The 22,803-nt window shown below is 44.6% G+C and overlaps 1 protein-coding gene across 1 annotated transcript in view; it reads right to left on the bottom strand.

Moving 5' to 3' along the window:
• The window catches only part of PLCD3 (phospholipase C delta 3), a 43,311-nt gene that overhangs the window by 10,193 nt on the left and 10,315 nt on the right, over positions 1-22,803 (bottom strand). Inside the window, exons 2-7 of the mRNA XM_069952105.1 lie at positions 11,892-12,050; positions 11,084-11,312; positions 10,426-10,555; positions 8,355-8,580; positions 1,401-1,602; positions 209-353 (exon numbers count right to left, since the gene is read on the bottom strand). Coding sequence (XP_069808206.1) covers positions 209-353; positions 1,401-1,602; positions 8,355-8,580; positions 10,426-10,555; positions 11,084-11,312; positions 11,892-12,050 — 1,091 coding nt within the window. The remainder of the gene's footprint in view (positions 1-208; positions 354-1,400; positions 1,603-8,354; positions 8,581-10,425; positions 10,556-11,083; positions 11,313-11,891; positions 12,051-22,803) is intronic.

Below are 22,803 nucleotides of genomic sequence, written 5' to 3' on the forward strand. Positions count from 1 at the left end.
ATAGCAGGAGGGATTCGGTGCGGAGTCTGCGGAAGGAGGTTCCCGGCGGAATCTTTGTGCCAAATCCGTGGTGTGAACAGGCCCTTACTGTAATGGTTCTGCCAGCTTTTCACATTATCGGCTACTCACACTGTCATCTGAATGTCACTTGTGTAGCCCAAAAACACAAGTATCCAGATGACAACTGGGACCCATATGGGTGACTCACTTTGAATGCATAGTGTTTTATGGTGAAGATCACATCCTTGAACAGTATTTTGGAAGTAAGAGTGTGGCCATGGTATATGACAGGTTCTCCGCCCGTTCCTTCCCAGCAGTCCAACTCCACACATCGGCAGCCCTCCTTGAATGCCCTGCAGACAGAAAAAGGAACAGACTAAATTATGCAAACTACAGTGTAATCTAACCTGAAATTTCAGGTTGGGCAGGAATTGTCCAATAAAGCAGACTGGCGGTTTCCAGTTTTTCAATTGTTGCATCTTGGTATTTAATCTTATCATCATCTTACTGAAAAAATACGAACAAGTCTTCCAAGAAAAAGCCGGCACATGCCACACAGGTATACAGGAATAGCCATACTGCACGTGTGTGTTACCGGAATGAATTATACCCCACTGTCCATCCTGTCCTTTCTGTAAGCCAACATAACCCCATGCAGACTAATAGAAGCATTTTGTGCTATCTGTATTGCAGATAATACGCACTGAAGTCATGACCCAACTTTCCAAGAGTCCTGGGCAGAAGATGTGCCCAGTCATGGAAAGGCAGAGCAAGGCAAATCCTTAGTTCAGCAGTTTGGAAAAGTTGTGCGACATTTCCTGGGAAGCAGCCATGGCAATCTTTGCTTTATGTGACATGCCTGCTAATAGTTAGAGACATAAAAGATTTTCTAAGATACAGAATCCTGCTGTTTAACATTTAGGTCATGTTAGGTTTACCTAATGCCAGATGTAACACAGGAACAGAGACTGATCCTGTGAGGCTCCAAAGAGGCAGTAAATCAATAGAAGGACTCCAGCAGCCGTCTACAGGCAGATACATAATGTTCACGAACCTGTGGCTCTTCAGCTGTACCAAAGATACAACTCCCATCTTGATCTGACGACCTTCAGCTGTCAGGTCATGTTGGTAGATGCAGTTCTGCAGCACAGCTGTCATATCTATCTGCAGCCTAGAGGTTCAATTCTCTAACAGGAATGCTTCATATATTGTACTTATATTGTCCTCCATATATTGAACTGAAACATCTCTGTGACACATTATAGAAAATACTCTTTAATTGGGGGGTGTTCCTACGCATTGTGTAGTGTCAGACTGTAGAAACACCCCCTGCATCAATAACACCATCCCGGTAGAGTACAGGTAGACTGGCCACAGTTCCCCATAAAGTTTGGCATCACCTAATATAGGATTCGGTGCTGCTTGCTCCAACCAGCTGGTGATTGGTCAGGTAGGTGTTGTGGGAGCAGGAGATGAAGTAGTGGCACAGTGGCTGGGTCATGTCCTGATAGACCTTCCGATGCTTCTGGTTATAGATATCGCCCTCGGCTGACAGCAGGTACATCATAAATCCTTCCTGCATCATCAGGCTGTGTTGCTTGGCTGCGGAAAGGAGTCAAAAGAGAAGAGAGTCAGTGGCTAGATCCTAGATCATAAGCAGACAAAAATCGCAAAAATGGCTGAAGTCATCTTGAACAGAAATAGTACATCACAGGTCAATGAACTATCAACTGTTGTCAAGTTGAATCCAACATGTATGAGTAACATAAAGTGAATGTACCCCTTTGCTCACCAAAAACATTTTTATACTACCTGGTCAGCATCGATGCGTGGATCTACGGTGGTGTGGTCCATTTTCCAAACCGCCGCCTGGTTCCCACCCCCTGCACTGGTTTCTTGATCTAAAATTCGTCCCACTCTATGTACTGGAGGCAGTACCAGTGCCTCCAGTGCATAGAGCGGGCCAAATTGCAGATCGAGAAACCGGAGCAGATGGCAGCGGTTTGGAAAATGGACCACACCACAGGGATCTACGCACCAGTGCTGACCAGGTAGTATAAAAATTTTAAAAGTATTTTAAATAAGCAAAGGGTTACATTAGTTTTAAGGCTATATTCACACAATGCAAGTTTCCTATCAATCCTGGCTGTTGTTGCCGATTTGCATGATGATTAATAAGAAACTTATGTTGTGCTGACATCTATGGAATCACGGCCACAGTGTATACACATAGTATACACTCCGGACGGGATCGCTAGCGGCCGCACAAAAAAATGACATATTCATTAAATAGCGGCCGCACAACCCTGACAGATCACATGGCCACACTGTCCATTGTATTCAATGGTGAATTGGGATGCGGGCACACACGGATGCTCCCGCATCCCAATTTAGCACAAATGAAGATCTTCACTAACACCAGGCCGTTCTGTGACCCGGCTGGGTCACAGAACGGCCGGTGTTTCACGCTGTGTGAACCCTGCCTAATGGTGGAAATGGATGGAAAACCATAGTAAGCATCAATTCTTTGAGGTACACGCTTGCACAAAGTCTGGGGTTTTGTTGGATTATAGTCAGATATGTGATGTGTTGATCAGGTACAAATCAGATACATTTCTCTTCTGTTCATTTTCTTTGCATTGTGATTATTGATAACAATAGACTAATAAACCTTTTTATTTCTGAAAGCTTCTTATCGTGCAGCATTCTTTTCATACCTGCATAAAAGTTTGAACAGTGCTAGACATAGATAGATAGATGGCATTTACAAAGCGTGATGAAATAACTATGATGTGTGATCAGTCACTCATGTCCTTGGGTGTGTAGATGTGGGTTTAAGGTTATGGACAGGGTGATCAGGGAGAACGGGTTTACTATACACAACATGACAGGCCTCAGCTCACACCTGACAGATGGTAACTGTCAGGCTACACATACCTCACGTCTCTTCTCTGAAGTCAGATCTCTTTAGGCTAGGTCTACACAGCGATCTGGGGGCAACACATGTAGCATGGCCACCGATCACCAAGTTGTGCTGCCTGCTATCCTGAATTTCCATTTGATAGTCTTTATAAGGCGTCATGGAAAAACTATGATGTGTGATCAGTCACTCATGTTGTTGGGTGTAAAGATGTGGGTTAATGTTATAGACTGGCTAGTCAGGCAGAACAGGTTTACTAAACAAAGCACAACAGGCCTCTGCTCCCACCTGACAGAGGGTAAGTACACACGCCTCATGCCTTTCCTTTTGGTCATTCATCTAAAGGAACGGCTGTCTTTGACAAACTAAATATGTCATAGATCTTTATACAAAGACCAGCTTAGACTGTGATGTGACTTCTGTTTATGGCCGGTAAACCTTCTCTTGTATACACGCAACCATGAAACCCATAACCATGAAAGCAACACAATCTAAAAACTCATAAAATCCATCCAAAAGAATGAGATCACACAATACTGATGGGACGTCATCCATCAGAAATCAGCAATACATCTTATATTATAGAGGCATAATAAGGAATTATAACCCTATACTTTGTAAAATGTATTAGATCTCAGATGGTTCCTCTGTTCTGCCTGCAATGCAAACCAGATGAGTAAACAAGGCCCCCGCCATCTTTTTTTTTTTAATGTAAGGAAAGGACAAAGTCTGTGGAGCCATGATTCTTCCGGCAGGTATTCAGTAACTAATGGATGATATAGATCCAGTACGTGCAAGATAGAGGGGAGCCTCATAGACAAGATGGCACTGTAATGATCACCATGTGGCTGTGACCTTTATGTCACAGACACCTCATAAAAGGAGAAGTTGTATGAACGGAGAAGTTGTTCTATAATCTAACAAAAACTTCAGAGGACTTTGCCTTCAGCTGCACTCATGTGGCTTTACCTTGACTATAAGCTGAACATATAAGATGATGCTGTATATACATTCATCTTCCAGCCAACTGGCCAGGAAGAGTAGTCAGAGGAGCGGGGCTGCAGGAACAGTGTCTCCTAATACATTGGATATCTCCTATAAGTACTGAAGCTTTGGAAGCAGCATCCGTCTCCAATCTCCTACTATACAGATATGGTAAAATTATCCTAATTTACAGGTTTCAATATACACTGCTTATTCATTGTGCAACTTTTTAACTTTAGGTTTTAATTATTTTATCATTTTGGAGATCTTTTGCATAATTCTTCGATATAGATCCCTCTCTGATTTTTTCACAAGATTCATGCTCATGCTCCACTCTCTGATATGGGGCTCTCAACACCCGCGTATCAGGCTAGAATCATTGCAAAGGGCAAATGACGACGTGGGCTTAGCAATCCCGAATGTAGCCATGTACTTCTTGGCTGGACAGTTGCAACACCTACGGGGCTGGAATGTTCCCAATGGAGGAGATCTGAATAAGGCCCTTATTGGGCATCATCTTCATTCCGAATTTATTTTTGAAGTGTTAGATGCCAAACAAATATTATTACTTACTCCTCAGATCCCGACTCTGTTACTTCTTCATAAGGTGTGGTGGAGAGATCTCTATGTTATTACTGGATATATACCCTATACAGTGGCGTAGCCACCGTGGTCGCGGGGGTCGCCGCCGCGACCGGGCCCGCCACAAAGGGGGGCCCGCGGGGCCCTCAGGGCCCCGCAAGGCCCTCCCTTTCAATCACTCTTGTGACCGCAAGCATTGTTTTGCTTGCGGTCACAAGAGTCCGACTCTGTCTTCCCCCGGCTGCTGCGCAGCTGCCGGGGATGTCGCGTCTTATCCCCGGCAGCGCACACATCCCAGAGCTCCCTGCGCGCCTTGGGCCCTGACTTCCGGTTCCGGCGCGCAGGGAGCTCTGGGATGCGCGCGCTGCCGGGGATAAGACGCGACACCCCCGGCAGCCGCGCAGCAGCCGGGGACAGACCGAAGGAGTGAGGATCAACGTGGGAGCGCGTTGTCAGGTGAGTTAAGTTTTGTTTTTTATCAGCCTGTACGGGTGGGGGGAAAGAGGGGGGCATCTATGAGGTTGGGGGGAAAGAGGGGGGCATCTTTGAGGGTGGGGGGAAAGAGGGGGGCATCTATGAGGGTGGGGGGAAAGAGGGGGCAATCTATGAGGGTGGGGGGAAAGGGAACCATCTATGAGGGTGGGGGAGAAAGAGGGGGCCATCTATGAGGGTGGGGGGAAAGAGGGGCCATCTATGAGGGTGGGGGGAAAGGGGACCATCTATGAGGGTGGGGGGAAAGGGGACCATCTATAAGGGAGGAGGGGGGGTGAAGGGGACCATCTATAAGGGGGGGGTGTGAAGGGGACCATCTATAAGGGAGGAGGGGGGGGTGAAGGGGACCATCTATAAGGGAGGAGGGGGGGTGAAGGGGACCATCTATAAGGGAGGAGGGGGGGGGGTGAAGGGGACCATCTATAAGGGAGGAGGGGGGGGTGAAGGGGACCATCTATAAGGGAGGATGGGGGTGAAGGCGACCATCAATAAGGGAGGAGGGGGGGGTGAAGGGGACCATCTATAAGGGGTGTGTGTGAAGGGGACCATCTATAAGGGAGGAGGGGGGGGGTGAAGGGGACCATCTATAAGGGAGGAGGGGGGGGTGAAGGGGACCATCTATAAGGGGGGGGGTGAAGGGGACCATCTATAAGGGAGGGGGGGTGAAGGGGACCATCTATAAGGGAGGGGGGGTGAAGGGGACCATCTATAAGGGAGGGGGGGTGAAGGGGACCATCTATAAGGGAGGGGGGGGTGAAGGGGACCATCTATAAGGGAGGGGGGGAAGGGGACCATCTATAAGGGAGGGGGGGTGAAGGGGACCATCTATAAGGGAGGGGGGGTGAAGGGGACCATCTATAAGGGAGGGGGGTGAAGGGGACCATCTATAAGGGAGGAGGGGGTGAAGGGGACCATCTATAAGGGAGGGGGGGGGGGTTGAAGGGGACCATCTATAAGGGAGGGGGGGGGGAGAGGGGGCCATCTATAAGGGAGGGGGGGGGGGTGAAGGGGACCATCTATAAGGGAGGGGGGGTGAAGGGGACCATCTATAAGGGAGGGGGGGTGAAGGGGACCATCTATAAGGCAGGGGGGGGTGAAGGGGACCATCTATAAGGGAGGGGGGGTGAAGGGGACCATCTATAAGGGAGGGGGGGTGAAGGGGACCATCTATAAGGGAGGGGGGGAAGGGGACCATCTATAAGGGAGGGGGGGGAAGGGGACCATCTATAAGGGAAGGGGGGAGATGGGGCCATCTATAAGGGAGGGTGGGGGGAGAGGGGGCCATCCATAAGGGAGGGTAAGGAGAGAGGGGGCCATCTATAAGGGAGGGGGTAAAGGGGGCCATCTATATGGAGGGGGGAGAGGAGGCCATCTATAAGGGAGGGTGGGGGGAGAGGGGGCCATCTATAAGGAGGGCAATATGGGGGGAGAGGGGCCATCTATTTGGGGGGGGGGCAACATAGGGGCAGAGGGAATACACAGAGGGGGGCATATATTATTAGGGGGTCACATAGAGTCAGGGCTACCCACTAAAGGAGTGTGTAAAGGTGACAATACAGATGTGCAGTGTGTATATAGATGAGGATGGTGCCAGAGTGAGGAGACTAATATGTCTGTCTGGCAGATTCTGTGGATTCGTGGCTCGGAGAAGTTCTCATAACGGCCCAGGGCAGATGGAGAAGAAGATGAAAAGGGAAGAACTCCGATCAGAGAAGACGTCCCCCTGTGAGTCACCTGATATATCTGCACTGTAATGTATATGGTGTATAGAGCCTGTGTAGAGCTGGGGCCACCTCTATATGACTGGATGAGGTGATTTAGTATACTGGATTTGGTCAGTAACAATATGGTGGTGATGGTAGTGGTTGTGGTGTGGCAGTAATGTTTCCTTCCTATATACTGGTATTACTGGTAATATAGGTCTCAGTATACAGGATTTGGTCGGTAACAGTATGGCAGTAATATGTACGGTGATAATACTTTCTCTTCCAATATGCTGGTGTTAGTGGTAATATCTGTCTTGGTGTGTGTGTGTATATATATATATATATATATATATATATATATATATATATATACACACACACCAATAGCATCACTTGGTCGTGAAAGGAGGGGGGGGGGGGGGCCAAGTTGGCCTCTCGCACCAGGGCCCAGGAGGCATTAGCTACGCCCCTGACCCTATACATCCATATGTGATAACCCATGGCTAGGGGAACTACATTTTCTAGAGGGGTTCTCCACCTGGAGAGATGTGGGCCTTAGGAATATTATTCAGCTGTATGACAGTAGCCAACTGAAGCGCATGATCAGCTACAAAACCAATTTGCACTCACACTCAATTTTAGAAATATCTGCAGTTGCGCTATGCTTGTGAGGCAGAAGGTGGAGCGCTTATGTCAGAAGTGCAGTATCTTCCCCCAGTGAATATAGCGGGGGAATTGGAATCTTCTAAGGGTCTGATTTCCTGTCTATATAGACATATCTTATCCAAGTACCTGGATAAGTTTCCTATGACCTTAAGGGAAAAGTGGGAAGCTGACATCGGCCCTATAGAGGAAGGGCAATGGAAGGAAATTTTGGAGGTGACACACAAATTGTCACTAGGAGAGCAACACTGTTCTCTGACACTTGTATTTGTAGCACTGTGTCAACCGTACACCGCAGTTTCTGTTCCTCATTACTGTGCGGGATACACCTCCGTGCCCAACATGTCACATTTACGAGGGGGGTCTCCTACACATGTTTTATCTCAAGTTATTTAGTTATTGGAGGGGAGTAACGTCATCCATACATAGTATACATACATACATACATGCTCTGGGTACTGTAGACTGCATTGGCTCGTATTTTATTCATGGCACAAAAACTAACAGCCAAACATTGGCTTGACCAGACTCATCCCTCAGTTGTGGAATTCATAGAAAAGGTCAACTGGTTGATATAGAGAAATATGTGTATATGAGAAACGGAAAGCAACTACTAAAGTCAATAAGATTTGGAGTAAATGGATGAATACTCCAGATCTTGTGTGATCTAGAGATAGTGTGATGATGGTCTATTTGCTTATTTAGTTGTCCATAGGCAGGTACTATTGCTGATGGGCTCTCTGTTTTGGTGTAACCTGTGTTGTATGCTCTGATTATAATGTTTTGCTACACAGGCATCTATGTATAATATTTTAGGAGGAAGGTTGCAGGGCGGGAGGGTGTGGGAGGGAGAGGGATGAGAGGGTATGTCCTCTTGGGGTTATGTTTGTATTAAAAAAAAAGTTTTGAACCTTTCAACAGGTTCCCTTTAAGTAATTAATTGAACTAATGTTTCCCTGTGTGCACATTGCATAGCATGTTGGTATGTGGATGAAGTTGACAATTACCTTTCTCATTCAGCTCATATCTGTGTATGATGTTCTGCGCCCTCTCCATAGTGGCCTCTTCTCCTTGGTGCTGCAGGAATTCCTGTAGCTCCTCTGCAGACAGCACCCTGTCCTCACCGGAGTAACGGTGAAATATCTCCTCCAGCTCCGGACGCTGCATCAGCTGAGTACAGAACTCTTCTATCTCACAGTCCTCCAGGGTGTTCGAGTTGGAGCGATCGCATTGCTACAAAAGGGAAAAAAGGAGGAAACATTAAAGAACATATATATACATATAGATATATCTATATGTATATATATTTATATGAAATGACGGGCTGGTATTGCTGCTATTAAATTAAAGTGACTCTGTACTCACAATCTGCCCACCCCAAACCGCTTGTACCTTCAGATAGCTGCTTTTAATCCAAGATCTGTCCTGGGGTCCGTTCGTCAGGTGATGCAGTTATTGTTCTAAAAAATAACTTTTAAACTTGCAGCCCTGTGCCAAACTGCCATGCCCTAGAGTGTCTGTGCATTAGGCTGGCACACCCTCTCTGTCCCTCCTCCCCGCCCTCTTCATCATTAGGAATGCCCCAGGCAGGTATTCTCATATTCATCACCTATGTGAGCACGGCACATGGGCTGGATCGATAAGTCACCTGTGCAGTGTTCACTTCAGAGGAATAGGAAAAATCCTGCCAGTGGTTTCCTAATAGTGAAGAGGGTGGGATGGAGGGATGGAGGGGTGGTGCAAGGTTAGGACACAGATACTCTAGGCAACGGCAGTTTGACACAGGGCTGCAAGTTTAAAAGTTGTTTTTTAGGACAATAACTGCATCACCTGCCGAACAGACCCCAGGACAGATCTTGGTTTAAAAGCAGCTATCCAAAGGTACAAGTGGTTTGGGGGGGACATATAGTGGATACAGAGTCACTTTAAACATACTGACAGCCTATTAACATATTCGGAGAAGCTCCTGCATAATCGATTCTCTCCTTCGCTTTCTGTAATCTCTGTCTCTATGCAGGATACAGTCTCCATTGACTTACAATGGAGCTTGTCTCCTGCTGCGGACAAGAAAAAGGCAGCGAGCCAGGGTTTGAAGCTCACCTATCGGCTCTAAGTAACAATGGGACAGACCCCATCCAATCAAAACTTTTGACATGATTAAGGACAAAGTTTTTTAAAGTGACAGTGCTCATTTAAAGGGGTACTTTTTGGTAATACGCTGCTTTAATAAAGTTATACTACACAAACGTTGGTGATAGGTGGGCACGCAGCACAACTGTCAGTACTGAAGCCGAGCAGCACAGTAACATTACACGTTAAGGAAATGGAGTGAGTTTAGTCACTAGTACACTACACTTGGTGTCCAGTAAACTGAAAGCACTCGCTGTGCGTTTGTTACCCACATTCTCCCATATAGTGATTCTTTCTTGGGAAGCGATGAGATCTGTCAAATCTGTCCAGTCTTGTATTCATGCTCCCGCACTGCCACATAACCAGACAGATTTGTTTGCTGGTTTGCTTTGGATTTCTACTTTGAATGAAATGTACTTTATACCTTGTTTTATGTAATTTGTATGATTGACAGAAGGTCAGTATATCGATTAGATGTAATCTGCCCCCACCACAACCAAAGTTCCACCACAGACCAAGAACCTAGTAGTTAGCAGTATAAAAGTAGACGGCAGAGCTCCGAGGAGTTAATATAACAGAGAAGGGAGTAAGTAGTGCTAGGGATACAGGCTGTTGGCAGGGGCTCACAGGACGGCTGGGTGTGTGCCACTCTAAATTTAGCCAACAACCACAGACTTTACTGCAGAGCCGTACAACGCTAGACAGGGGACACATGACAACTTCTGCTCCTGGGGGTAGTAAGTCATACCATACTGTAAACTCTTACATATTTTCTATTGACGGGGCAATTCATATAGGGGTGTTAGAATGCAGGGGCAGGTCAGTGAGGTTTTCCAGCAGTTGTAAAACTACAGCTCCCAGCATGCCCAGAAAGAATATCAATTACAACTCCCTCCACAACAGGAGTCCAGACTGTCACAGCTAAGTATATAAGAAGAATGGTGTCACCTTGAAGAGAGTGTAGGCGTACATGTCATTCATATCAATGTTAATCATCCTCAGCATGGCCTTCACTTCTTGGAAACTCATCTTCTCATCCCCATCTCTGTCCGCCTGATGCAGATAATCCCGGATCCAAGTGCAGCTCAGTCAAGGAAGACAATTCAGAGACAACATAGATGTGACAGAGAAAAATACTATAGTTGAGTGAACTTTGAGCACACTCAGGTTCGAGCACACTCCAAACTCGAGCGTGTGGCATTTGCCACAATTTTAGGCATAAAACTATTGCCATATATTAGAAAGCAGCAAAGGTTTCTGGCTGACAATATTTCATACTTACTGTAGTATTATACAAAGGACTGACACAGGAGAGACATTATAAGGAGGAGTCACTGGATAATGGGAGTTATCATACAGAAGATGTCATGGACACAAGGTATAAGAATGTGAAGAAGTGAGGACCCATAGATAGGAGTCAATAGACAGGGTGCAAAAGAGAAGAAAGGGAGTACAATAACAATATGGGGCAATACAGAAGGGTAATATGAACAAGACTTAGTAGAGAAACGCGGGCAAAGAAATAAGATTGAGTAGAGTTTAATAGGCTAGACTCAAGGCCTATGAAATCTCTGGTGTTGGTAACCCAGTCCATGGCAAAGGATATTGAACTAACTTCTCCCTCTGGCTCATTGCCACCGCTCTCTCCATCAGCTTGCGCAGGCCTTGCACCCAACTACGGGCTTCTTGATCAGTGGATGCTGCCAGGTCCAAGTTTTTTCTTCTTCCCATGAAGGAAATACTGAAGCAGCAGCTCTCCGGGAAGCGACGTCCATTTCTCCGAAGACCCTCTGACTGCCGCCCTTCACGTACAGACTCAATGTGCAGAACAGAGACTGCGGCGTAAGACATAAGAAAAGATAGGGATGAAGAAACACTGAAAAGTTAACTGGGTGAATGCTACGAAGACTAAGTTAATAGGGATACCAGCCATTAGAGAATGTCTTTATATAGTCATCTGGTTGACCTGTACGGCCATCAGACCTAACCATACAACTTTCATATATAATTTTTCTTCATGACATAAGAGTATAGAGTAGGTGATGTGCTGTGATTGGCCAGATGACTAAAGGAAAGGAACTCTAAATATGTGTACTACTGGCAAACATCCCAGCTCTGGTCCTATCCCCTGAAATAGACATAATAACTAATAGCTGTGCACTGAACACTTCCTTTGCTCGTGTGCAGGCTCCCACTGCCTTCTGAAAAGTATAATAGGAATAATCTGAGATAGACCTCTCTGTTTCAGGAGTCCCAGAGCAGGTGGCCCGACAGCATGTTATCCCTTGCATACATAACCAGTCATTGTCTTAAACCATTTCCCACTTAATTTAGCCTATGTGATTGTAGTCAGCCAGAATCAGCAGCCAAATGCCCAGGAGCCTGCCCCTCAGCTAATCTTTATGTGTACTCACAGATCTGCTTGGATCGGGCCTTTTTTGCTCTGCTTTCGTACCAGATGGTCATCCCATCAGCTTCAAGTTTGTACAGCCTTTGCTGCCTCCATCCTGACTTAATCTTCCATAGATGAGTGCCCACAAGCATGGTGTTCACGTCCTCATCATCCGAGAGAGCTGTGGAAAACAATACAGAATACGTCCCTTTAGGGTCATAAAGCATCTCAAGTCTTTCCAGGGATATCCCAGTAGAGTAATTGTAATCTCATCATACAGAATCATTAGTGTAGTCATTGCCATGTTATGTTCCATTTAAAGGGCCTTTCCAGGATTAGAAAAAACACAGCTATTTTCTTGCAAAAACAGCACCACCCCTGCCTTCAGGTTGTGTGTGGTATTACGGTTTAGCTCCATGCACTTTAATGGAACTGAGCTGCAAAGCCCACACCCTGAGGATAAGAGAGGTACTGTGTCTGAAGGAAAGCGGCCATGTTTTTCTAAGTTGCAGCAGTTGCCAGACCAGACTTCAGATGGCTAAGAAGATCTTATTCTTATAATGCAACGCGTTTTGGGCTTTAAGTCCCCAGGGATGACGTGATCTTTGATACACAATAAAAAGGGTTTTGCCATGTACTGCAAATAATGTGATGCAAGATGAATGGAGGGAACCTAATCCATCACACATATTTCCTAACATGTCTGATAACCATAGACTTCTATAGTACTTTGTATACACAAGCCAAACCCGCAGGTGACAATGTTACCTTTGTAATACTAGCCTATAGTCAGTGGACAGCATAGCAACTCACTTATTTGCAGCAGCATCCCCCCCGCCATCCCTTTCTTTACCACTATGTGACTCAGATTTGTATACTTGGCCAGTCTTTTCAGGCAGACCACAAAGCGTCTCCTTTATTACAAGCTGTTTACAAAGCGATAACACAAACCAAAGCGTGAGACACCTGGGAAACCACAGGGTTGGCCGGGGAAAGTAACGCTCCGGAAACTGGAACATGGGTCGGCAATGTAAGGAGGGATGGATGATGAGCGCCTCAGCACATCTCCTGCTTGATCTACTACAGCAACTCATTTCTATAGTGCTCGCATATTCTGTAGTGCTGTACACAGATCAGAGCTAATAATCCCACTGCATGGCCCAACACGCTTCCGATTTCATGCTCTCCAGAGGTAGAAAGGATAAATTATAGTCCGTCAACAATGAGTCTGCGGGACTAAGAGGAAAGTAAGGAAAATTAAGGGGTGATGGTGATGTCACGACCCGACTCCCGGAGCTGTGTGGGCTGTGGCTGCTGGAGAGGATGATGGCGGGGGGATGCTCAGTGTTCCTCCAGTGCCCTGTGTCCCTCAGTGTCTCCCTTCCATCATCCTCTCCAGCAGCCACAGCCCGCACAGCTCTGGGAGTCAGGTCGTGACATCACCATTTTATCCAGGAAGTGAAGCCTTGATGCAGTAGTAAGAGCAGGGAAAAAAGCACTTTATGTGCATTTCCTAACTTTTGGGGGGGCAATACAATACAATAAAAATTTTCACCGGACTTCTCCTTTAAGTCCAATGTCTAGGCAGCTTGTTAGAGAAACTCAGTAAGGGAGGTTTACTAAGCAAAAGGGACCAGAACTTTGGCTCAACTTTGGTCTGAAAGTGTATTACTTTAAAAAAAAAACTTTTTGGGACTTTTGGATTTCTTTGATGTCTCTATATCAATTGGTTTTTAAATCTTTTAATGGTATGCATCTTACTTTGCTGTAGTTAGTGCAAGTGCAAGTGGTGTAAAGAAAAGACAAGTATACCAAGACCTTTTTCACACTGTATACTGGCAGAGAATGGTTTAAAAAACAAAACAAAAAAAAACTACTCACCCTACAGTCACTTTTTTCTGATGGTGCGCCTATTTTGCACCCCATTCCCTATTGGCATTTACTTTTTTTTAAAGAGCTGGTGAGCCCCTTTAAGCCACCTAAATTTAAGTCAGTAACAATAAATCTGCTCCTATATCTGTATTATCAATAAGCAGATGGAGCTGGAGTAATAAAACAAACAGCAATTTTAACTTCAGAGAGAGAGATAACTGGATTGTGCAAAACACAATTTGAAGAATGACCGGATTCTGCCGTCAATCCCTAAGCTTCTGTCCCAATCGAGATCTTCCTAAGAGGCTTAGTATTCTGCCTAATGCTGTACACAGTTTGTGTGTTGTTCTAAAACATCAACAATTCCAGGGTTTAACCTTTGTCCATTGTCGCACATTGACAGGCGAGTCCAGGAAATGCTCTGTCTACCAGTCCTTGGTTACTTGCACACTACGGAATCCCAACGGAACACCCGTCACGGATTTCGCAGCACGCGCCGGCTTGCAGCCTCTGACGGCTGCGTGCATCTCCTCTACTCCCATAGACTCCATTCTATGGTTTGCAAGAGATTCTGCTATCCGCTCAAAGAAGGAGCAGGTCCATTCTCCGGGCGGACGGCAGAATCTGGCCAACCACAGAGTGAAGCCTTATACGAGCAGCGGAGATGCGCGCCCGCCAGAGTCCACGAGCAGGTGCGAGCTGCGGAATCCGCAATGGGTGTTCCGTCGAGATTTGGTAGTGTGCACATACCCTTAGGAGGGACCTGCCCAAGCCGCCCCAACATCTTACCCATCAATATAATATATCACCATCCTGGAAGACTCTTGTTTGGTGGTCTCTATTGTCAACGTAGTAGAAACAGTTAAATACAACGTGTTTCGGAAGGAATTTATGAAGGAAGAAGACACTTAGTGGCTGAAACATTAAACATCAGTTGACTAATAAGAACACAACGTCTTGAAGGGGAACCATTTAGTAAATATAGTCAAGGGCTTTGCTTGTGTTTACATCTTGCTTTAATGGGACAGGAAGCCGATGCGTCCAAGGAGGAAACACAGCCACGCACTAAACCCAAGCTTAGTTTTTTCTTTTATAAGGTGGTCATGGTAAGTCTTCTGTGTTATACAATTGTTCACAAAATGGGTCTTCTTTCAATTCTTTGTATCCTGTTATACATTGTATTTGTAATCCCCATTCTTTACAATGGAAATTCAGACAGATAGATTCAAACAAACACACATACACGCTATTGTTTAAAGAAAAAAACAAACAGTAAATTCCAATATGGCAACTTGACCATGGTTGCCTATTCATGCGTACCTAGTGTGATTGCAAGGCCCCCATCACTGTCTATGGAACTGACAGCAATAGTCTGGTGCTATTGGATAGTGGGGCACTAAAGGTAAACCATTCCCTATCGGAGGTCAACCATTTATTAATCTGTTATAATAGTTGTTAGTGGATCAACCCCCTGGGCAGAGAAGTTCAGATGTTATCTGCAGCCCACTGGAAACAGGAACAGGCAGGACTACACTTACAACTTACAACGCTCCAACAATAGTGAGGAGCGTATGGTCTATATTAAGGGAAAGAAATAACATACAACATGTTCAATATGAAGTCTCTAAATCCCACAATACAATGAAGTGTTTTTCCTGCCGAAGTTCAATTACATTATATTCAGATCAGGGGAAGGAGATTTTCTTGCCAACATTCTTAGGTTTGATAAAAACAAGAATTACGGCTCCTGCCACTAAGACTCTAGCAAAACTTTCACTGAGTTGGAACCTTAATTATCACCTCGGTGTTAGCTTTCGGGGCAAGGATCATGAGCAATGGCAAAGTGATGAACCACTTGAAAAAAATGTGCTTACTCTGCACCCACTGAGGAACAACCGTGCCCCACACATTACCAGTGCAAAGAAGTGCTGCAATTCTTCTCTGCAAACATCTATGGAGGATCGAAGATGTAGCAACTTCCTCCATGGCTACTGAAGTTGGATGCAGCCCTAGGGAGTCCTAAAAAACATGTAGGCTCAAAGCGTGCTCGAAGTTCGCTCAACTCTAGTAGCAATGCAAACTCAATACTCAAGCTGGTTCCATGCTCTTCACTATGAGAGACTTTGTACATTGTCAGCAAACAAGAGAGCAAAGAACTGGTCTTATGATCATGTATGAAACTGAGAAGGGAGGAAACACCAGGGCCTTCTGTCCATGGTCCCAAAACTTAGCACCCTGAAAAACCCCTTCCACAGGACTCTACTCTGCAAAGGAGCGACATTGTCAACTAACAAGATAGTAAGAAACTGAGCCAATAGTCATGGAAGATGTTGGGAGAAAAAGAAATATAAAGGGTATTCTGTAGCATTATTAGGTCAGGGTAGTTTTGGGGTCCATATAAAAAAAAAAAAATTTCATGAATGACCCACAAATGGCCATGACCTTGACTCCCAAAAAATTCCAACTCAGATTACTGCATTGCAATCTGTGGGGTGGAGAAAACTAAGCCGTATCCAGACTGCTCTGATGTCAACTTCCCTCCAAGAAAGAAATATTCATCATGTCCAATCGATGATGGAGAGTCAGGAGGCCACCAGACCTTATACTGTTGGCCAAAGCCGCCACCAGCGGCAAGTCTGGCCAACTTTAGTATAAAGTGTATGGGGGCCTTAACAATCAGAAGGGGTCTCAGCACTAAGACCCAGACTGATCTTGAAGTCAAAAGTTAATTTAAATAACAGAAACACTTTAAGACACACAAAACAGATTATAACATATGATCCTAGTTAAATGAATTTGTTCTTTTCTGGGAGGAGTAGTGGCCTGAAGCAGAGCTTTAAGAGAAGTTGCTACTACATTGTTATATCATGAGGATCACAAGTACTTACTCTAATGGCACTATTACATGGGGCGATGGGGGCCCGATAATACCTGTAAACGAGCGCCGATCTGCTAGATCGGTGCTCGTCTACTGGGCCTATTACACGGCCCGATAATCGTTTAACAAAGGCTGCAAGGATATCATTACCGATGTCCTTGCAGCCCTTGTTTAAACTATATACTTTACCTATCCACGCTCCAGGGCTGCTTCTGCGATCAGCTTCTCCCTGGGTCCCATGCGCTCTAGCTTCAGAGTGGCCAGTCAGCTGACAGGCCGCTCTGATGCTAGAACGCGTGGGACCCCGGGAGAAGCGGACTGCAGGAGCAGCCCTGGAGCATGGATAGCTAAAGTATATCGTCAGTCACCGGCCGCACACCGCTATTACATGTAGCGGTGCGCAGTCGGAGCCCGACAAATATAGGTTCTAACCTATATCAACGATCAGCCGATGATCGTTGTCATCGTCAGTTCGTTGTATTTATTACATGGAGCGATAATCGGCTGAATAGGGCCAATTATCATTCCGTGTAATAGTACCCTAAGGGTATGTTCACACTAAGAAATATAAGCGGAATTCTGTGTGGGATCTCCCCGCCGCAAAATCCTGTCTGCCTCAGGGTCACACAGTGTCTCTATGGGAGGGCTTGTGCGCCTCCGCTTCCGTCGCTCTTCGCTCAAAGAATTGACATGTCAATTCTTTGAGCAGAGAAAAGCGGGAGCAGAGGCGTGCAAGTCATCCCATAAAGACACTAAGGGCCCTATTTCACCGGACGATTATTGTTCACATAATCGTTAACGATTAACGATCTTGAACGCTATTGCAAAATACCTGAAAACGTTCACTCATTTCCATGGAACGCTAATTGTTAATTCAGATACCAGTGTATATATATAACACCATAATGATAACCCCCGCAAAATCGATCAGAAAAAATGCAAGTACAATAGGGCTATGCGTAATAACGCATACATTATATAATATATTATTGTTATATTACACATAGCCCTATTGTACTTGCATTTTTTCTGAACGCTAATTGTTACTTATGATCATATTTGCGATCGTTTTTTTCTTCGCTATTTCTTCTCTATTGCATTCGTATCTACTGCAAACGACCGAACGACATCTTATTCAATGCGAACGATTTGCGAACGAGCAACGATAAAAATAGGTCCAGGTCTTATAAAGCGATCAACGATTTCTCGTTCGGTCGTTAATCGTTAACTGCTATTCAAACGAGCGATTATCGTTGAGATTCCAACGATTTAACGATAATCTGAACGATCGTCCTGTGGAATAGAGCACTAAGGCAGGCGGGATTCATACCCTAATAGGAAGAAGAGACTGTATATATATTTAGTTTATGTCTCCTCCGCAACCAGAACATCTCAAATGATTGAGATCATAAAAGAATTTGCATTGGGCTGACAGCAGAGAAGAGGAGATCTCTGCATTATTAATATGATTTTTCTAAAAATATATTTTGATGAAGAACTTCTTTAAACTTTCCTATGTTTGGTGTCTGTTTTTTTTTTTTTTTTTGAAAAATGTGACAAATGTAAGTTTGTTAAGATCATAAAATTAGGAAACTCTTCTATAAACTAATATGATGTTGTTTCTCTTGTACAGTACTTGCATATGGTCCAGATTTTCTAGACTCTACAGCTAACTCAGTGTTTCCCAGCTGAAGGCTGTTGGGGCATGATGGGAGTTGTAGTTTTGCAACAGCTGGACTACCACAGGTTGGTGATGACTGTTTTAACCCATAGTAAAAGTTTTAATACAATAACACTGCACACCACCTAAGTAGCTTAATTTCTGCAACTTAGTGTTTGTTGATCCAGAAATAGGGGGTGTGGCTAAAGGATAAAAGGCGTGGTTGTGTATAAATATGGAAGTGTGTTTTAACCGATTAGGCAACAATTCTACATCTGGGCCATGCGCCAAGTCGCATTTGTTTAGAGTACACACAGCTATCGCGGGGAAAATCCGGCAGTGTCCAGACTATAAATCAGGTTCTACAAGAACGGTCAGTATGTAGATAACGCTTAATGTGATCACTCAGGAACTAAATATAAACGTGCATGTTCAGCCTGAAACTAAAATAAGTTCAGCATCATCATCAGCCCAACCACAGTGTATCTGTTTAGCAAATGTCACATGGCATATGATCAATTACTATTAGGAATGACATTATAACTAAATCCAGGGGAGGACTGATGATGTCCTGTTGTATAAATGCCAGGATGCAACTTTACAAGTTACTTATTTTGACTGCGATGGTATTTTGCTGAACTAAACAGTCTGGGTACGGGTTGTTCAGACCGATGGGAGGGTCTGCAAATTATGGAGCATGTGTATCCCCGATACAATATATGTATAGATGTGCCTAGGCAGGTGCACAGGCTAGAATTGTGTCCATTACACCAGAGAAAACTTGGCCTAACATGGCAATTTAAACTGGACTAGTGTAGAATCTGCTTGGTTTTGGGGTGCCTTAATAATTTATTGGGAACAACTGGATCTTTAAGGGGTTTATTACTAAGTGGAAAACAGAAATATCTACAATGGGGAAGCCTAACTAAGGGATAGGGGTACAAGGAAAAGGAGAGGATCAGTGGGAGATAAGAAGTGCCTAACTAGTCATCTATACGCAATCTTTTTCCCCAGACACACACGAGCATAGCCCACGTTTCCCATCCGTGGAACACCTCCAAAATACTGTCTTCCTTTACATCCCGAAGACAATACTGTAGAGGTAAACCCCTTCCTGTAGGTGGCGTCTTTTGGATGAAATAAGTAGTAGCACCTTCCCATCCCCGTGTGATGTAGATAAGGAAGCACAACATTACCTGAGCCTTACAAATACACCGCAGGGGCTGAGTTTGTGGCTTTACGAAAGGAGGAAAAGAGATTGATTTGTTTGCTATCAGCTTATCTCCAAGTACAAGATTTGCTGGCATCGTCTAGTATTTATGACTCTCCATTCCATTGTCTCCGAAGCACATCTGTTCATCAATGCTCAGTCCATTCATTTACATTCCTGTGCTCTCTATCATATGAGTCTATCAAAGTGTAGTCCATGAGATTTATACTGGGTGTGGTCCATGTTGGCTTCCTACAACTAGACAGCTATCTTAAGGGCCTTTTACTCTGTCCAATTATAATAATACCAATAATATTTATTTGTATACTGTAGCACCAACATATGTGCTTTTTTTTAAAAATTTTTATATATTTTTAAACATGGAAAATTCTGGTGTAAGAACTCTACCTCTAGTGCAGTTATGGAATGGGTGTATAGCGAGTGCACTACTTGGCTGGCACCAAATGACCTAGTTAGTATGTATAATTAGTAGGCTCTCTAGCAATACCCCTAATGTTACATTAGGGGTATTTTTTTAGAGAGCCTACTAATTATACATATTTTTAAATATATAAATACAAATAATCAGCCAGGAGAGTCACTAACGATGCTCCTGTGGAAACGCCTGATTACCAGCAGATCCTCTGTTTAGAACCTGTTTTAAAATTTATTTTTAACTGCACATCGTCCTGTGTAAACAGGGGTTTGTGCAGTCGATATAGATAAAGGAAAACTGACAGCACAGATGTATATATCAGTTTCCAGATCACAAGCAGCAGTCTATACTTACCGCACTGCTTGTGATCCGGCATCTGGTTCTCCAGTCCTCCAGCAGCTGCTGTAACTTCAGATGGAAGACTAGAGAAGCCAGATGCCGGACCACAAGCAGCAGAGTAAGTATACACTGCTGCTAGTGATGTGGAAACTAACAGCACAGATATATACATATCTGTGCAGTCAGTTTTCCAGGCTGCATAAACGACACAAGGATGGTTAAATTCGTCATGCTGTGCAAAGGCCGATGAGCGGTGCTCGTTTGTGCCCCCCTTGGCCGACAATTCTGTGCGTCTAAAAAGACCCTTATGTGTATCAGAGTGGTCTGACATCTTAAGGAAAATGGATGACTGTTTGGATACCTAGCCCAGCCTTCCTGTTACCTAGTGGGGAGGAATATGGTTCATACCTTTACCTTATACTCATATCTATAAGTTGTGCCCAACCCTCTAGTCTAGTTTAACAAACTGCATTAAGTCGCTTTCACACTACTTCTTGGTATTAGGAACTGGATGCCTGAAGAGTCCAAGCATTCTGGAGCATTTGTAAGTTCTGTCAGAAGGAATATCAAAGAATTGGAAGAGGATTTTCCATCTTCATTAGAGATGTCCAGGGGAAGGTGAACAAGAACCTCAGCACTTATAAGACCCGCACGGGCTTCAAGCCAGGCTCAGACAATTGTAGCTACTACCATGTTATAGAATTATCCAAAGAGCTACATCCCATAGTAGACACTACTGCTTAGTTATCTTGCATACCCTATTGCAATGCATTTAACCCACTGAGAGCCAATTAGTGAGCCAATCAGTTCAATGTCATCCCAGTTATCACCAAAGCTAAAAGAGTGAATAACCTGACTAGAATCTCCACACAGAACATTCCAAACCAGTGACCTGAAGTACTACTACACCTCCCATCCACAGAGCAACCTGCTGGCCTTTAGTCACTGCACAACCTGCTTACCCTATGGGTTACCACACAGATATGGTGCTATTATACTTTAAAATGGGCATAATGGAGATGTAGAGAAGCAATGATATTAACAGTCACTGTGTCAACCTTCCCTGACAACCCATATGTTGACCTTTTTATCTCAAAACCACCAATTTAAAGGGGTTGTACGGGGAGCACAATAGGAATGATGTCTTCTGCTTATCTCCTCTCACGTCTCACAACTATACCTTTGGTGTAAGTCCTGATCATTGGGCAAAAAGCTGCACAATGTCGCTGAGTTTGCAGCGACATCACATCTGCTATATTCCTCTTTTAACTATAAACAGAGAAAAGCAATGGGAATAACAATACTGCAATGATTACCCTGCGTGCTGGCCTGCATCCATTTAACTCACTAGAAGACCCAGACTTTTGCACAGAGGGTTATCAGGATCTTTTTCTTAATGTGCAAAATTTTAAAGAGAATCTCTCACCAGCACATTGTAGGGTTCTCAGCGACACACAGTGACTATCTCTGTGCTCCTCCAGAGCTGAAACAGACTGAAAGTAGAACGCCAATGGCCATAGTATTGGAATGTCCGCTGCAGAGTGCTTCCCGTTCAGCTGAACATAGCATTAACATGCTTTAAAGGGGTTATCCAGTGCTACAAAAACATGGCCACTTTCTTTCAGAGACAGCACCACTCTTGTCTCCAGTTCAGGTGTGTTTTGCAATTAAGCTCCATTCACTTCAATGGGACTGAGCAGAAAAACCCACACCCAAGCTGGTGATGAGAGTGGGGCTGTCTCTGGAAGAAAGTGGCCATGTTTTTGTAGCGTTGGATAACCCCTTTAAGGACAGATGAGATCACAATTACAAAAAATACAGTAGGTAGGGACCCTGTAAGGCTGGATTCCCATATGTCCAGCAATGGATAAGGATGCAGTTTTGCAGTTTTTTGCCACATAGGGTGAAGTAGATCCTAATGCAGCACCTGTGGACCAATGAGATATCTGCCCTGCAAGCATCATTTTCTTCTCTGGTACCTGCACACCAGATGGCAAATATTCCAGATGCAGAAAAAGGATTGCCTACAGGTCTTCATTTATGAGAACGGATGCACATTTTCTATCAATGCCTAAGGTAGACAAGAAGAGTCTTCCTATCTGCAACACTTAGGCCTAGTTCTGTATCTGGCTCAGCATGTGACACACTTCGCATACTGAGATCAGATCACTAAGAATTAGTTGCCTGCAGTGAACTGTCACCTGTACGGCACATGGAAAATCCACTGCACAATCCAATGTATTGTACACAATGCAGTGACTCACCGCTGCCCATTATATCACGTGGTGCGAGAAGTGATGTGATCCAATTGTGGATGACAAATCACAGAGATGAGGCTGGAGCACTCACCTTATGTCATAACATTTCTCTCCTGTGTGCCAAGATGCAAAAACTGGAGGAAGTGTGACTAGAAGTAGGAACAGGTATGATGGTGTCACAAAGCTTTAAAGTGACTCTGTACCCACAATCTGACCCCCCAAACCACTTGTACCTTCAGATAGCTGCTTTTAATCTAAGATCTGTCCTGTGGTCCGTTTGG

The sequence above is a fragment of the Dendropsophus ebraccatus genome, chromosome 14 (assembly GCF_027789765.1).
Source record: "Dendropsophus ebraccatus isolate aDenEbr1 chromosome 14, aDenEbr1.pat, whole genome shotgun sequence".
In the NCBI taxonomy this organism is placed as follows: domain Eukaryota; kingdom Metazoa; phylum Chordata; class Amphibia; order Anura; family Hylidae; genus Dendropsophus; species Dendropsophus ebraccatus.